This window comes from Leucoraja erinacea, chromosome 25, assembly GCF_028641065.1.
Source record: "Leucoraja erinacea ecotype New England chromosome 25, Leri_hhj_1, whole genome shotgun sequence".
Taxonomy (NCBI): domain Eukaryota; kingdom Metazoa; phylum Chordata; class Chondrichthyes; order Rajiformes; family Rajidae; genus Leucoraja; species Leucoraja erinaceus.
Genome location: NC_073401.1, coordinates 3,878,965 through 3,897,177, shown reverse-complemented (window position 1 = coordinate 3,897,177; position 18,213 = coordinate 3,878,965). Strand labels below are relative to the sequence as shown.

At 42.0% G+C, this 18,213-nt stretch overlaps 1 protein-coding gene across 1 annotated transcript in view; it reads left to right on the top strand.

The window, feature by feature from the left end:
• ksr2 (kinase suppressor of ras 2) overlaps positions 1-18,213 on the top strand; it is a 396,870-nt gene that overhangs the window by 257,444 nt on the left and 121,213 nt on the right. The window contains exons 6-7 of the mRNA XM_055655591.1: positions 4,019-4,088; positions 17,894-17,977. Of these exons, the coding sequence (XP_055511566.1) occupies positions 4,019-4,088; positions 17,894-17,977 (154 nt within the window). The remainder of the gene's footprint in view (positions 1-4,018; positions 4,089-17,893; positions 17,978-18,213) is intronic.

The following is an 18,213-nucleotide window of genomic DNA, read 5'->3' as shown; positions in this document are numbered from 1 at the left end:
CTTAGGCCCACGATGTCAGTGTCAAACATGATTCAGATTCAATTTTAATTGTCATTGTCAGTGTACAGTACAGAGACAACGAAATGCATTCATGATGCCAAGTTAGATATATCCCTTCTGCCTGCATGTGATCCAAAAGGTAAGGACTAGGGGGACTTTGTCCCTGAAGCATCTTTTGGGAGTTTGACCTGGCATGGATGGCCTGCTGCGGAAGAAGCTGTTGCTCCCCTGATATGACATCAAGATAGAATAGCAGAGCAGAGGCCACATTTTTAAACACAGCCCTGCTATTGTCAAAATTACAGTCAATCTGATTAGGTTGTGACCTAATCCCATTTTAACGGGCTTCAGCTGGATGGAACAAATTCAAATTGACTTTCAGCAGATGATGATTAGGATCCTTCTTACAAGCAGTGAAACACACAGAGTAAATTGTTATTGAATCATTTATATTTTAAGACCTCATTGGTATGGTGAAACACACAGACATGATAGTATGTGTCGGTTGCTGCCATGAATTTTGTGAGTAGTTTAAAGATACAGCGCGGAAACAGGCCCTTTGGCCCATCGAGTCCACGCCGACTAGCAATCCCCGCACATTAACGCTACCCTACACACACTAGGAACAATGTTTACACTTATAACAAGCCAATTAACCTACAAACCTGCATGGCTTTAGATTGTGGGAGGAAACCGAGGATCTCGGAGAAAAACCACGCGGTCACGGGAGAATGTACAAACTCCGTACAGACAGCACCCATAGTCAGGATCGAACCGAGATCTCCAGTGCCGCAAGCACTGTAAGGCACTAGCGCTGTAAGGCACTACCGCTGCGCCACCGTGCTGCCATGGACAATGTCGGGTTACTGCACTCCAAATTATAATTACCTGCATTCAAAGTGGCAGTGTATGGCCATTTTTAAAGATTTCAGCAAAGCTATCGATCTGAGCAAGCAGTTCAATGGGCTTCTGTTTGATTTAGTTGTTACAGTGTTCATGTCACTACAAGGAACTTTATAGCCCAAATGTTTACCAGATTAACTTTATGAGGATTTGGTTCCTGATCAAGACAATAATATTTCTGCTGTGATATTCATTATAATTTTAGATTGGAATGTTATAAATGAAGTACTTTGTGCTTCGTTTAGATAAGTAGATTTAATATTGAAGTTTGAAGAATGTTTAGCAGTATTTTATGAGAAGTTGAGACACAGCAGTAAATGTTTTGATCACAGTGTTTTCTCTACCTCATATCTCCAACTTATCTTGCACAAGTCAGGGAAGATAAATTGGATATATGAAGCAGGAAAAATATTGTGGATCTTTGGGATACAGAATGCCAGTATTCGAACTATTCGTAAGAGTCTCAGTCCACTGTCTAAATTTATATTCCCAACATTGTAAGAACAGTATATGATAAATTGTAAATATGGTCGTTTGTTTAGAAAGGTCAAGAAAGCTTGTAAACACAGTTATTCCTCGCCTAGTTTCTCCATTTTCCATTGATCATTTTCTGTTTTCTAAAGCCCCTGTCCCATTTAGGAAACCTGAACGGAAACCTCTGGAGACCTTGCGCCCCACCTAAGGTTTTCGTGAGATATCGGAGGTTCCCAGAGGTTTTGGTCACTCTCCCTAAAGGTGAAAAGTGGTTTCCGCGTAATCAAGGCTTCTTCTATGTTCCTGCGATTATTTAAATTAAAAAAACGGCCTCGATTAAAAATAGGTTGCCGTTTGGTCGAAGCCAGTGGAGTGGGGTCGCTATTTACTTACTTACAGGCAATCGAAGGCAATCTCCTTCGCAGACCAGCCATTTTGTTTAGCTCATTGGAGTTTTCAGCAAAGATCCTGTAGAATCTTTGGTTTTCAGGAAGTGGAAGTCCTTGATGTTGATTTTGAAAAAAAAGGTAGCGGAAGCGCAATTTTTTCCATCAACTTGCAGTCCGAGCAAATACAACCAATACAAACCTGCATTTTTTACCCCCCCCCCCCCCCCCCCCCCCCCCCCCCCCCCCCCCCCCCCCCCCCCCCCCCAGCCTCCGGAACCTCCCCAGCCCCCTCCAGGGATGTGGTCTAGGGTGGAGCTATTCCCAAAACAAGCTGTGATGCATTCCGATAAATTGCTTTCTATGGCGCATCTGTAGAGGTTGATGAGAATTGTTGGGGACATGTTGAACTTCCCCAACCTATCAATGGCCCTGTCCCACGGTACGAGTTCATTCCAAGAGCTCTCCCGAGGGTAAAAAAAATCAAACTCCTGGTAAGCACGGAGAATGAACGTTGCGGGTACGTCGGAGCTCGGGGATGTCTCTTAGCGGCTCGTAACTCTAACGGCAGGTACTCGGGAATACTCGCTAATGGCAAGTAAGTACGGGAAGACTCATGAAGATATTTCAACATGTTAAAAAATGTCCATGAGTGCTCCGAGTACTGACGAGTGGCCATTACTGTAAATCTCTTGGAAGAGCTCTTGGAATGAACGTACCGTGGCACAGTGCTTTTAGTAATTAAATACGTTGGTGTGCTGTCTTGGTGATAGTTTAAATGTGGCTGGTCCAGGACAAATTGCTGGTGATATTTCTAACCTCAGGGCCTGTGAATGTCTAGGATAGACATACCCTTTGAGTCTACAGGGCACTTGCCCCCCCCCCCCCCCCCCTCCCCCCCCCCCCCCCCCCCCCCCCCCCCCCCCCCCCATCCCCTGAACAGTCCTTTCATCAAATATTCTGAACCTGTACCTTGTCCACGAGAAATGCTGTGCCTTTTTATCTAACCCCCCGCCCAAAAAAAAATCTCATCCCAACCTTAGTGCTCCACCCCCCACCTCCACCATGATAGCCCTCATTCTTCCAACCTCTACTAAGATCTTGAGTGCTGCGTTGTACACAGTCTCCACCATTACAAGTATTCTTCCAGTTGTGAAATGACCCTTGGTGTGTTTAGGGTGTACAGGAATTTTGTGGGCAATGATTTCAATGATATTGTTTGATGGAATGGTCTTGAAAAGATGCAGCGAATTTGGGAAGAAAAACTTAATTGAGCACTGCGGGGAAAGGAGGTGATGTTAGACACAAAATGTTGAAGTAACTCAGCGGGTGAGGCCGCATCTCTGGAGAGAAGGAATGGGCAACGTTTCGGGTCAAGACCATTCTTCAGTCTGAAGGATTTAAACCAGCATCTGCAGTTCTTTCTTACACAGGGATGGGAGATGATATTGAACTTTTAACCATATCTGCTACAGTGCAACCTGAATGAATTTTGTTGTGACCATCGTTTAGCCTGTAATCATCCTTGCTCCTTCACCGTCAAAGTGGGTCCTTGAAATGTCTTGTTTATAATGTTTTTTTGCTTTGATGCCTTGGTTTTGTTTGCAATTATGTTGAAAACAAAATTGAAGTAGAGACAACACTTGGAGGAATAATAAACTCAAGTATATATGCTGCAGGCAGTAAAGCACTTCACTTCAATGTGTTCAAATATATCCCAGTGTGCCTCATGCTCTTCATATTCTCATCTAAATGACATATATTAGTAATATTTAAACATTTGATAAAACTACAACTGTCTTTTTGAAAGTAGCTCCAATTATGAACTGTAATTGCCTTAATAAATCAGTGGGAAGAAGCGTCATCATGTTCAGTTTGTTGCAAATCTAACAACCCGCTGCAATCCACTCTGCAGTCTTGTGGGTGAATTGACACTCACCAAGAGAGCTGTCGCAAGGTGAGATTTTTGGGGCTCCTTGTGGATTGCAGGAAGGATTAATGAACCACACAAAAGGCTTTTGACAAGAAATTGTTTAGCAACACAATTCCGCAGTTAATATACATTTGTTCAGAATGTAATTTTAACATAACATTCTGACTATTTCCTCTGCAAATTCCAATCATAGCTATAAGATTGGTAATCAAATACAAGTTGCATTTTACACCTGAGGAATAAGAGTACATCATACGGCTGTTTATTGTTTTGTATGTGGTACTAACTGATATGCTCATTTTGTCCTTCTCTTGTTGTTTAGATACATTGTCAGTGCCTCGATGGTCCCCACAGATTCCCCGCAGAGATCTTGGGAATTCAATAAAACACAGGTATGGAACAGTGAATGTTAAGATGAAAGCGTCACTCAAATTAGATGTCTGCAGTGAGTGTTAATCACAACTTTAGCAGTAACAGATGCAATAGCAAGCCAATAAAACCAAGAAATACAGATTTAAATTGCTCCTCAGCTTCGTGAAGGAAAAGAAAAGGGACTTTGAACATCAAGATATCTTTGAATGGGACCAGTAGTCAGCACATCAGAGAAATCTCACTGGCAATGCCAACTTGTTAGTTGTCAAATCAATTAATATAACTGATTAATTCTGAATGCTGCCCAAGTTACTAAGAAAGTCCCAATGATCAAAAGAGAAGTTTGAAATCACCAGATTATATTTAATTTAAAGACGCACAAATGTGCATATTCGCTTACTAGGTTTTGGACCTCCAATCCCACAAGATTGTGAAATTAAATGAGCACAAAATATGAAAAGAGACCACAAGAGGCTTCTGGAAGTAAATAAGAAGGAGGAGATTACGAAAATCAAACTTAAAGGATGAGATTGGAGATAAATTATAGGAAATAAGAGATTGATCATCTTTGTAATCAGAGGCACAAAATGTATCCCGGTAAGAGAAATTAATAATGAACAATGAACACGTTTATTGGCCAAGTATTCGCATACAAGGAATTTGCCTTAGTGCTCCGCCCGCAAGTGCCAACATGACATACAGTGACAGTTAGCAGTTAGGAATGACACATAAAACATTAAACATTTATAATAAAACATTATTGATTAAACATGTGAATACCAGAGCAAAAGGAGGCTACAGATTTTTGGTTATTGAATAGAACTACGACTCGTATTAAAAAAAAGCTGTTTTTATGTCTGGCGCTGGCAGCTTTGACAGTCCAGAGTTGCCTTCCAGAGGTAAGTGATTCAAAGAGTTTGTGGCCAGGGTGAGAGGGGTCAGAGATGATCTTGCCCACTCGCTTCCTGGCCCTTGCAGTGTACAGTTCGTCAATGGAGGGAAGGTTGCAGCCAATAACCTTCTCAGCTGATCGAACGTATCGCTGCAGCCTCCAGGTGTCGTGCTTGGTGGCTGAGCCAAACCAGACCATGATGGAGAAGGTGAGGACAGATTCTACGATGGCCGTAGAGAATTGGACCATCATTGCCTGTCTTAAGAGCATTGAGCTCCAGGTTGTTGCAATGGCACCAGGACGCCAACTGTGTCACCTCCTGTTTGTAGGCAGATTCCTCCCCATCCTGGATCAGTCCAATCAGGGTTGTGTCGTCCACAAACTTGAGAAGCTTGACAGAGGAGTCAGTGGAGGTGCGGTCATTGGTGTAGAGAGAGTAGAGGAGAGAGGAGAGTACGCAGCCTTGCGGTGCTCTTATGCTGAGGGGTTGTGGGTCCGAGATGTGCTTTCCCAGCCTCACATGCTGCTTCCTGTCTGTCAGGAAGCTGGTGATCCACTGACAGAGGGGTTCAGGCACAGTCAACTCGGAAAGTTTGGAGTGTAGTAGCTCTGGCACAATGGTGTTGAATGCAGAGCTAAAATCAACAAACAAAATCCTCGCATAGGTCCCCTGGCGGTGTAGGTGCTGGAGGATGAAGTGCAGGCCCAGGTTGACTGCGTCATCCACAGATCTATTGGCCCGATATGCAAACTGCAGAGGGTCCAGCAGGGGGTTTGTGATATTTTTCAGCTTGGCCAGCACAAGCCTTTCAAGGGTCTTCATGACTACAGAGGTCAGTGCAATAGGCCTGTAGCCATTAAGACCAGTAATCCTTGCCTTTTTGGTACAGGGACAATAGTAGAGACTTTGAAGCAGGCAGGGACAGTGCAAGTTTGCAGGGACTTGTTGAAAATGCCTGTGTGGATCGGTGCCAGTTGTTCGGCACAGAGCTTGAGAGTAGAGGGGGAAACATTGTATGGTCCTGGAGATTTCCGGCTTTCCTGGGGGAGGAGAGAAAGAGGAAAGAAATGATCACAATAATCAGAGAAACAAGTACCACACAATCTGATGAGACTGACAACTCCATGGACATGATGGTCAGAATCCTAGGATTTCATAGCAAATGGTTGCAGAAGTAGTGGATACATTGATTGTTATCTGATAATACTCCTCACATTCTGAAAAAGGCATAGTGAACTGTAAAGCAGCCAATTAAATGCTGGACGAACTGTGGGTCAGGAAGTATCTGTGGAAGGAAATGAACATGCGACGTGAAATGCCACTGTTTGAGAAAGCATGGAGTCAGAAAGTCAGTTAAACTAACTTGTCATTAGGAAGCTTCAATGAGGTATTTAGCAAAACATAATATTAAATGAAGAGTCAGCATTATTTCACAAAAGGAGAGGAGCAACAATATCTCTTAAGTTTTTTGACATTCTATAAATTGAGAATTAGTAGATTTAAGGTGCCATATAAAAGATCATGTGCTCGCTGCACAAGATAGAAGCATAGACAGTTAGAAGTAACATGTCAGCATGGATAGAAGATTGGCCAACTAACAAAAAAACAGAGTGGAGATAGAGAGGATGGCTGTTCCATTCAGTACAATACAATACAATGCAATAATACTTTATTAGCCAAGTATGTTTTGCAACATACGAGGAATTTAATTTGTCAAGTCAGTCATACAAATAAAAAGCAATGGAACACACAACAGACATTTTAATATGAACATCCACCACAGTGACTCCTCCACATTCCTCACTGTGATGGAAGGCGAAAAAAAGTTCAAACTCTTCCCTTCTTAGTTCTCCCACGGTCGGAGGCCTCGAGCTTTCCGTTGACGGGACGATCTTGACTCCTGTAGCTGGCGGCGTTTGGACCCTCCGTGTCGGGGCGATCAGCTCCCGCATTGGGGGGATGTCAGCCCCCCCTTGCCAAGCGATCGGCCCCTGGGTCCCGGGTAAAATTAAAGACAATCTGTTCTTTGCCATTTTTCTGCCAGTTCATAATTCTTAATCATAATAATAATAATAATTTTATTTATAGAGCACTTTAAAAACAAACATAGCTGCAACAAAGTGCTGTACATCACTAATCATTGACAAAAAAAAAGTTAATACACACCAAAAATAACAATCAAAAGAAATAGTATGAAAAGACATGTAAAATAAAGAAACATCAAAAACACCACAAACAGAAGCAAAGCCTCAGGCATGGTCAAAAGCCAGGGAGTACAAATGTGTTTTAACACTGGATTTGAAGATGGACTGTGAGGGGGCCTGTCTGATGTGCAACGGCAGGGTGTTCCAGAGTGCTGGAGCAGCAACAGAGAAGGCTCTATCCCCTCTGAGCTTCCGACTAGACCTCGGTACCTCCAGGAGCAGCTGACCAGCTGACCTGAGGGACAGTGCAGGAGCGTATGGGTGGAGCAGCTCAGAGAGGTAAGGCGGGGCAAGCCCATTCAGAGATTTAAAAACAAATAACAGTATCTTAAAATGAACTCATCTATGGACCAAAAATATGCCCCAATCAGTTTATTCAGTGACATTCCCTGCGCTGCTTGATTAAATGACCAGTGAAAAATACGTCAATGGAGTAATATGTATCAAGGTATGAAGTTGCCCTGGTGGGTAAAAACAGAAGGTTGTTTAAATGAACAAAAAAAAAAAAGAATGTTGCAATACGGAAGGTTTTGAATATTCTTGTATATGAAATATAGCAAATTGGAAGGCAAATGTAAACATTATTGTAAGGGTTACATGGGACTAAAGAGACACAAAGTTTTAATGCATTAGGCAGCATCTGTGCAGGGACTGGACAGATGTTTCGGGTTGGAACCCTTTTTCAGACTAATGAGATTAAATCTGGAATGTTGTATAGAGTAGTTGGAGGTAGTTCAGAGAAGGTGCACTGGGATGTTACTGAGATGAAAGTTTGTCTTACGAGGAAAGTTGGGGCAGAATGAACCTGTACCCAGCCGAATTAAAGATGATCTGTTTGAAACACAATATACTGATGGTGCTTGACAGTAAAGATGCTGAGAGAATGTAGAACTCGAGGGTTTCAGAATAATGGTTCACCCATTAAAAACAGGGATCAATGTCTTCCCTCAAAGAGTTATACATATAAACAATTCTCTGTCGAGAGAGCTGTGGAGGTTGAAGCGTTGAATAAATTCAACATTGACACATACTACTGGAAAAGAAAGGCAGTGGATTGCCCTGTTTAACATGTCTGCTCATTTATTTGAGGAAGTTGCAATGGAGGAAGCAAAGTTGAAAAGAGAAACTCAAAAATCTCAACCCACAGATGCTGCGGCACCCCCACAACTCTGTCACTCTCGTGAATTAACTTTTGTGCCCAGATTGGTCTAATTAGCAACATAGAGTCATAAAGTGATACAGTGTGGAAACAGGCCCAACTTGCCCACACCGGCTAACAATGCCCCAGCTACACTAGTCCCACTTGCCTGCGCTTGGTCCATATCCCTCCAAACCTGTCCTATCCATGTACCCGTCTAACGGTTTCTTGAACGACGGGATAGACCCAGCCTCAACTACCTCCTCTGGCAGCTTGTTCTATACACCCACCACCCTTTGTGTGAAAAAGTGACCCCTCAGATCCCTATTAATTCTTTTTCCCCTTAGAAAGAATTATGGGGAAATTCTTAATTCTTGAACCTATGTCCTCTAGTCCTCGATTCCCCTACTATTGGCAAGCGATTCTGTGCATCTACCCAATCTATTCCTCTCATGATTTTGTACACCTCTGTAAGATCCCCGTCATCCTCCTGCGCTCCATGGAATAGAGACCCAGCCTACATAACCTCTCCCTATAGCTCACACCTCTTAGTCCTGGCAACATCCTTGTAAATCTTTTCTGAACGCTTTCAAGCTTGACAATATCTTTCCTATAACATGGTGCCCAGAACTGAACACACAATTCTAAATGCGGTCTCACCAACGTCTTATACAACTGCAACATGACCTCCCAAATTCTATAATACTCTGACTGATGAAAGCCAAAGTGCCAAAAGCCTTTTTAACCACCATATCTCCCTGTGACTCGACCTTCATGGAACCATGCACATGTACTCCTAGATCCCTCTGCTCTACAACATTACCCAGATGCCTACCATTCACTGTGTAGGTCCTGCCCTTGTTCGACATTTTTAGCACATTACGATACTATAGACTCTATATTATAGTCTTACTGGAGAATGAGTGACAACAATAATGTGGTTGCAGGCACACAAGGAAGAAGCTATGTGACGTTCTCTCAAAGAGAAACAGGAGGATGAAGAAAAAGGAATTTGTTAACAGTACAGCAGCCTGTTTGAATACTAGATATTAGTACCAAATAGGCCGACATTTGTGTAGGGAAAATGAACCCACACATGGGACAACACTCAGACAAGAATATAATGAAAGTATTGCACTTGCCTGCTGGAGTGTAAACCTGCACTGTCATACTGGCCCAGAATGGTGAGGACCATGGGAGCAAAATATTCAGGAGGAGAGTTTTGCAAGGTTTAAAGGCTGCAACTTGACAGTCGCGGCAGTCCACTGTAAAATCGCTTAAGTGGGACAGGCCCATTAAGTAAATTATGTTCAGTATATTGTGGATAAACATAAAACAAGAAATGAAAACAGAACAAGCTGTAACTACTCAGCAGGGGCATCTTTGAGGGTAGGGGCATTGTTTCAAGTCAGAGTCATTCACCTGAGCTGGAAAATGTAGAACACAAGTACATTTTCAGTTGCAGAGAGGGAGATGTTTTCAGTTGCAGAGAGGTGGTGGATTGGAAATGTCTATATTGGTCTGGAGGCCAAAGTTGAGAAGGGAATAACTACTTTGAATACAGGCATTTACAGACAGAAGAATGTGAGGAAACAAATTGAAACTTAATTTGTGCAGCCACATATGTGGCGAGTGTAGATTTGTTCAGGCAGGAACATAGTGAGGGATGAGCGGTACATATTTTACCATCAGGCCAGGCTCAACTAATTCTCTTACAGGGGAAAGTTTATTTATATTTATTCGCCCAATTATAAGAAGGATGTCAACAAAATAGAGAGAGTACAGAGGAGATTTACTAGAATGTTGCCTGGGTTTCAACAACTAAGTTACAGAGATAGGTTGAATAAGTTAGGTCTTTATTCTCTGGAGCGCAGAAGGTTAAGGGGGGACTTGATAGAGGTCTTTAAAATGATGAGAGGGATAGACAGAGTTGATGTGGACAAGCTTTTCCCTTTGAGAATAGGGAAGATTCAAACAAGAGGACATGACTTCATAATTAAGGGACAGAAGTTTAGGGGTAACATGAGGGGAACTTCTTTACTCAGAGAGTGGTAGCGGTGTGGAATGAGCTTCCAGTGGAAGTGGTGTCGGCAGGTTCGTTGGTATCATTTAAAAATAAATTGGATAGGCATATGGATGAGAAGGGAATGGAGGGTTATGGTATGAGTGCAGGCAGGTGGGACTAAGGGAAAAAAGTTGTTCGGCACGGACTTGTAGGGCCGAGATGGCCTGTTTCCGTGCTGTAATTGTTATATGGTTGTTATATGGTTATTTGGAAGAACAGGAACAAAATGCATTACAACTTATTCAATGCTGCCTCATCAATCCACCTAATTAATTAGAATTATTAACTCACTTTCTTTGACAAGAGGGAAAAAAATCTTTGTTTGTGTTGAAACATCTCAATTCAGAATTGTTTTCTCTAGATTTGTTTTGTCATTCGCTGCTCACCTGTCAGGACAGATAGTAATCTTCTGAAGCGCGGTGCTGTCATTTTTATTGTATAAAAGCTTATGCAAGGCAATTAGGTTATCTGCTGTTTAGCTAAGACTTAATTTCCATCTTTTCCGTCATAAGTAAGTTTAAAAAAATATTTTTTCCAATAAAGTTGAGCATCTTCATTGTACGTATGTAATGGGTCAGTAATTTTTCATTTTAACTGTTGTAGTGTGTTAAACCATTGAGTGTTATTCCTGTAACAAGATAAATGGAAAATCCTTCAGAATTCAGATGTCAGACCATATTACTCACATTTTATTAACCTCCGATCCCAACCTCCGCATCCTCTAAAACCACAGGTATATACAGATGCTGCAATGAATTGGTAAACATGTTGAACTTCATTGCTACGCAATGCAAAAATGGAGAAGGTAACAAATACTTGAAAAGAAAAAGATTGGATCGGAGATACACAGCAAAGTGCTGGAACATGCTTAATGATGGTGCTTTCAAGCAGCACTTTCTGAACAATATCTGTTCACCAATGTTCAGTTGGGAGTTCACTAGGATTATTCACCATCACAGATTCGGTCTAAACATGGACCAACGAGTTGAAATCCAGAGGTCAGGTGAGAATCATTGCCCTTGACATCAAGGCTGCATTTGACCAAGTGTGTTGTCAAGGAACTCTGGTAAAACTGGGTGAGAGTCAGACCTCACACTAAAGAATATGATTGTGTTTGTTGGAGGTTCTTCATCGTAGCCCCAGACATGACTGCAGGAGTTCTTCAAGGTTTGTCCCAGACCCTACCTTCTGAAGAAGGGTTTCGGCCCAAAACGTTGCCTATTTCCTTCGCTCCATAGATGCTGCTGCACCCGCTGAGTTTTTCTCCAGCACTTTAGTCCACCTTCGATTTTCCAGCATCTGCAGTTCCTTCTTAAACCCTACCTTTATCGGCTGCTTCATCATTGGCTTTTCTTTCATCATAATATCAGAAGTGAGGATGTTTGCTAATGATTGCACAGGGCTGATTTCCACATGCAACTCCTCCGAAAATGAAGCAGCTCATGAATCCATGCAGAAAATCGTAGAGAATATTCAGGGACGGATTGGTAAGTGTCAAGTAATGTTCACAGAACAAAAGTACCAGACAATATGCATCTGCAAATAGATGTAGTCTAACTACCTAACATAAGCATTCAGAGGTGTTTGCAATCATCGTCCGCTGCTATTAACATCGTTGGCATCATCTGACCAAAAACTCATTGGACCAGGCATGTAAGTAACATGTTTATAAAAGCAGATCAAAAGTATCCTTTGGTGAGTGATTCACTTCCTAACACCCCAACGCTTGTCCACTATGTGCAGGGCACTAATCAGGAGCATGATGGAACATTCCAGTAACTCTCAAAAAGTTCAACATGTTCCACGATAAAGCAGCATGCTTGATTAATACTCATCATTCACCATTAACCTTCATTCCCTCCACCACTGCTGCACTGTTGCTGTGATGTGTGCCGTTTACAAAATGCACTGCCGATGCTTGCCCGGGATACTCCACAACCACCTTCCAAACACGTGACTTGTACCTCTGAGAAGAACAAGGGCAGCAGGCACATGGGAACACCACCACTTGCAGGTTTTCCTGCAGTCACAGACCATCTTGATGTGGAAATGTATCACCATTCCTTCACTGTTGCCGAGTCTGGAACTCACTGCCTAATAGCACTGTGAGGGTATTAGCACCAGTAGGATGAAAGCATTTCATGAAGGCAACTCACACCACCACGTTGTTTCATTCAGATAAATGCAAAGTGTTGGTAAGACATACCAGGGCAGGAGTTATGTAGTAAATGGTAGAACCCCGTGGAGTTTTGTAGAACCGAGGTCTCGAGGTGCAGATACATAGTTCCATGAAAGTGGTGATGCAGAGAGACAGGGAGGGATGAAATAGGTGTTTAGCACACAAATCTTCATTTGCCAGGGTGTTGAGTACAGGAGTTGGGACATCATGTTGCAGTTGTACAAAACATTTGGTAAGGCCACATTTGGAGTTCTGTGTACAGTTTTGGTCGCCTTGCTATAGGAAGGGTGTCATTCAACTGGAAACTGCACAGAAAAGATTTTCAAGGATATTACTGGGTCTGGACGTTTGAGATATATGATGAGGCTGGATAAGCTAGGACTTTTCCTCCTGCATAGGAAGCTGAGGAATGATATTTTTGAGGTTTATTAAATCATTAGGGGTACAGTATATATGCAGTGAATAGCACAGTCTTTTCCCCAGGAAAGGTTCAAGTTCAAGTGAGTTTATTGTCATGTGTCCCTGATAGGACAATGAAATTCTCGCTTTGCTTCAGCACACAGAACACAGTAGGCATTTACTACTAAACAGATCAGTGTGTCCATATACATAGAAACATATAAACATAGAAATTAGGTGCAGGAGTAGGCCATTCGGCCCTTCGCGCCTGCACCGCCATTCAATATGATCATGGCTGATCATCCAACTCAGTATCCCGTACCTGCCTTCTCTCCATACCCTCTGATCCCCTCGGCCACAAGGGCCACATCTAACTCATAAATATAGCCAATGAACTGGCCTCAACTACCCTCTGTGGGAGAGAGTTCCAGAGATTCACCACTCTCTGTCGAAAAAAGTTCTCCTGATCTCTATTTCCCCCTTATCCTTAGCTGTGACCCCTTGTCCTGGACTTCTCCAACATCGGGAGCAATCTTCCTGCATCTAGCCTGTCCAACCCCTTAAGAATTTTGTAAGTTTCTATAAGATCCCCTCTCAATCTCCTAAATTCTAGAGAGTATAAACCAAGTCTATCCAGTCTTCCGTCATAAGACAGTCCTGACATCCCAGGAATCAGTCTGGTGAACCGTCTCTGCACTCCCTCTATGGCAATAATGTCCTTCCTCAGATTTGGATGATATAATTATATAAATATATACACACATGAAGGGGAGCCTAAAACTAGAGGGCGCAGGTTTAGGGTGAGAGGGGAAAGATTTAAAACAGATCTGAGGGGAGACTTTTGCACACAGTGGATCATAATATCATAAGACGAATTAGGCAATTTGGCCCATTGAGTCTGCTCTTCGTTTCGATCATGGTTGATCTATTTGCCACTCTTTACCCCATTCTCCTGTCTTCTCCCCATAACCTTTGTTGCCCTTACTAGTCCAGAACCTATCAATCTCCGCTTTAAAAAAGCCCAATGACTTGGCCTCCACAGCTGTCCGTGATAATGAATTTCACAGATTCACCACCCAATGATGCGTCTATGGAAGGAGCTGCCAGAGAAGATTGGTACAATTATGATATTTAAAAGAAACTTGGACAGATACATGGCAGGATAAGATAGGAAAGGTTTGGAGAGACGTGGGTCAGACGCAGGCAAGTGGGACTAGCTCGGTTAGGCAAATTTGTTGGCATGACAACGGAGTTGGAGTGAAATGCCTGCCTCTGTGTTATAGAGCTCTGTGACTATGACCTCAAGGGCAATCAAGGATGGGCATGAACTGCTGACCTTGCTGGAGACACTGAGGTCCCCGCACAAATGAAGAAAAGTATTTGACTTGATTGTAAATGTGGTTTGGCTTTTGAACTGTCGGAGTCAATATAAGTGAGATCCCGCAAAAGCATGTACATAAAGTAACGATTTAGTAATAATCTTAAGTTATAGCCTCAGTTACTATCCCTTATTAACTCAGCATTAATGGGATGTAGAGTTATTTAGGACTCTTCCTCAGTGAAATACTACATACTAAAATAAAACAAACAAGGGTTGAATTATCAATTGTAAAAACTTCAAATTTTAGAGGCAAAAGGTGTTACATATGTTGCATAGCCCTTCCATTCACAAGATGGACACGGTGTTATAAACAGGGTAAAGATATTCTCATTTATAGGCTAAGTTGTTATTAAAATCACATTCCTCATTTCTGTACAGACATTTGGTCCCTCATCCAAGCCTATTAGATTTCCCCAGCAGAAATAATTTTAGTTGGTAGGTAACTCTTAATAAGAATAATCCGAATGCAAGTTAAATATCAGAGGGTTATGGAAGTGAAGCTTGCATCAAATAGGGAAGAGTCCCTAAGGAGCTTTACATATGACCATAGAGACTCAGATTAGGTCATAAGATCATAAGTGATAGGAGCGGAATTAGGCTATTCGGCCCATCAAGTCTGTTCCAACATTCAATCCTGGCTGATCTATCTCTCCGTCCTAACCCCATTCTCTTGCCTTCTCCCCATAACCCCTGACACCTGTACAAATCAAGAAATAGATTAGTCAGCTCCACAAGCCTGCTCCACCTTTACTCCCTTGCCTATCTAGAATCACACTATCCCCTGCCTTAAAAATAATCAACAAGTCTACTTTCACTACCTACTTGACGAAGAGAATTCCAAAGTCTTATGCCATTCTTAAATAATTCTTCACGATGAAATGTCCTTTTCTCAACCATCTGGGTCGAGACTCTTCAGAAACTAACATATTTTAATGTAGGTACACAAAAATGCTGGAGAAACTCAGCGGGTGCAGCAGCATCTATGGAGCGAAGGAAATACGCAACGTTTCGGGCCGAAACCCTTCTTCATTTTTCTTCAGACCCGAAACGTTGCCTATTTCCTTCACTCCATAGATGCTGCTGCACCCGCTGGGTTTCTCCAGCATTTTTATGTACCTTCTATTTTCCAGCATCTGCAGTTCCTTCTTAAATATTTTAATGTAGTCCTGCCTCACTATTTCCTATCCTGTTCAATCTTTCCTCTTAAAACAGTCTGGCCGTTCATGATATAGTAACACGGAGCTGCAGATGCTGGTTTACAGAAAAAGAACACAAAGTTTGCAGTAACTCAGCGGGCCATGCAACATCTCTGGAGAACATGGATAGGTGACTTTTCAGGTCAGGACCTCTCTTTAGCATCACAGTATGCCTACTTTGAAGAAGTTATCTTCCTCTCTCCAAGGGGAGTTCTGTGAGCTCCCCTCTCTCTCACTGCTTCTCCTCTGTGATTCCTACAGCTCTCCAGCTCTGCAACCATGTTCTGGCCCAACGTCGGAAGAAAGGTCCAGAATCCAAAACGTTACCTATCTATGTTCTCCGGAGATGCTGCCTGACCCGCTGAGTTACTCCAGGTCTTTGTGCCAATCCAGATATCAGTCTCGTAGACCTCTGAACTGCTTCCAAAGCATCCACATCCTTAAATAAGAAGAACTTACTGGATGTGATCTCATCATTGCTCCATAAAACATCCCTACCCTATTCCCGTTAGCAATGAATAATAACATCCTTTGCTTCGTGAATTCCTTCACCTGCGGACCCACAAGAAAACATATGGTTTTATTCGCAGAAAATTTGATTGATGTTGAAGCCACCACGCTTGCACTAATGGTGAAAAGGGCAGATTGGGTCTTGACATTGAGAGGATCCTGATGGCCTAGGGAGGTAATGCATTTTAGAAATTAGAATCAAGCAAATAATCTTTGGCTTAGTTGTACTCTATCTTAACTGAAAACCCAATAAATTTCAGCAAAATTAATAATGAGACTTGCAGGCCAATGGGTTGGTTATGAAGAACCTAAAAGTACTTTGTGTTGTCTTCATTATGCTTGACTTTGAAAGATCTTATATGTAGTACGCTATGCCCTTGAAGTCCTTACCTTTATTCAGAGAGTGGGTTGCTGGAAGTTGTAAAACCCCGTGTTCAGAAACTGATCCTGTGTTTTGATCCAGTTCAGACTGAGTATGCAATTAAACCATATCTTGAACAACTTGTGTTAATTCATCAAAAATGAAATACATGTATAGTTTGCAGGTGGAATGTACATGGACTTAGTGGGAACTTTTTCTCATCCACTTGCAAATAATTTCGTAGGAATTGAGTCATTTTGCAAAAGGATTCTATCTGCTTTTAATGAGTTGAAATGCGGTACCTGAGCACACTATTGAAAGGTGAGATTTTAGGAGTTATGTGTAGGTAATTCTGGATGGAAGTGTCCACAATCTAGGTCAGTGGTAATCTGAATAATTTCTTTAGTTTATTCCTTTGACATAATGTGCCAGTATAGATTCCCTATTTCTTGAGATGTTTAATAGGGTAGGGTAAATACAATAAATGGTAGGGTACTAACGAATGTGGATGGTTCAAGTCCATAGTCTCCTGAAAGTGGCAACACAAGCAGGTTGGATGGTGAAGAAGGAACTTGCTTTTAATGGTGACAAGTATGAATACAATCCTTAATGCCTGGATATCCCTAGTCTCCTTGACTTTAATAAGCAGGTGGGATGGTAGAAAATAAATGGAGGCTTTGATGTGGATGGCAACTTTTCCAAAAGTGGGATGGATATGAGCAACTTACAATGGGCACTTCATGGATACATTTTGGAAAATGGATGGTGAAGAAGGTTTTGGAATATTGCTTTAGGAATTCTGAGATGGCAACTTTACAAAACATGACATTTGGAATATTGTTTGTGACTGTACTGGGGAGCGTGCAGTGGAGATTCATCAGGATACTATCTGGATTGGAGAACTTTAGTTATGGGCAGAAAGTGATAGGCTGGGCGTAATTTCCCTGGAGCAAAGAAAGCTGAAGGATTCCTAGATGGAAGTGTATTATATTATGAGAGATGTTGATACGATAGATAGATTTATTTTTCCCATGTTAGGGGTATCAAAAGCAAAAAGGCATAGGTTAAGGCGGGGGGAGGAGTTTTGAAGGCGATTGGTCAGGAAAGTCTTATTACACCAAGAGGTTGATATTTGGAACTTGCTGCCAGAGGAGGTGATGGAATCAGATACAATAATTATGAGGAATTTAGACACTTGAATAGCAAGGCACAGAAAGATATGGACTAATGGGAGCAAATATACAATTCTATACCTCTATAAGCGCTGAATGGTGCTTTCTTCAACTACTTCAGCTTACTTATTGCAACATCAAACGCAAGCTCCAGCTTACACCAGATTGAAAGCAATGTTTCATTTTTCAATACTGAGCTAATAACTTCACAGTTTACTGTATATTATACTTTCCCTTTAACCTGCCTGTTCACGGTGATGTTGTTTTCAGTCTAATTGAAAATAATAATGCAAGTAAATAAATGATTTTATTTTGTCTTTCCTGCAGATTTTCCACGAAGTATTGGATGTCTCAGACCTGCACAGTATGTGGGAAAGGGATGCTTTTTGGCTTGAAATGCAAAAACTGCAAGTATGTAATCAAATAAGTTTGGGTCTCGATCCGTAACGTCACCCATTCCTTCCCTTCAGAGATGCTGCCTGTCCCGCTGAGTTACTCCAGCATTTTGTGTCTACCTTCGATTTAGACCGGCATCTGCATATAAGTTCAGAATAAGTTCCTTAATTTCAGCAATATTAACCAGAGAGTATGTGCCTTTTACTTATGTCAATGAGGGATAACTATATCACCAAATTCTCCCAAGACCA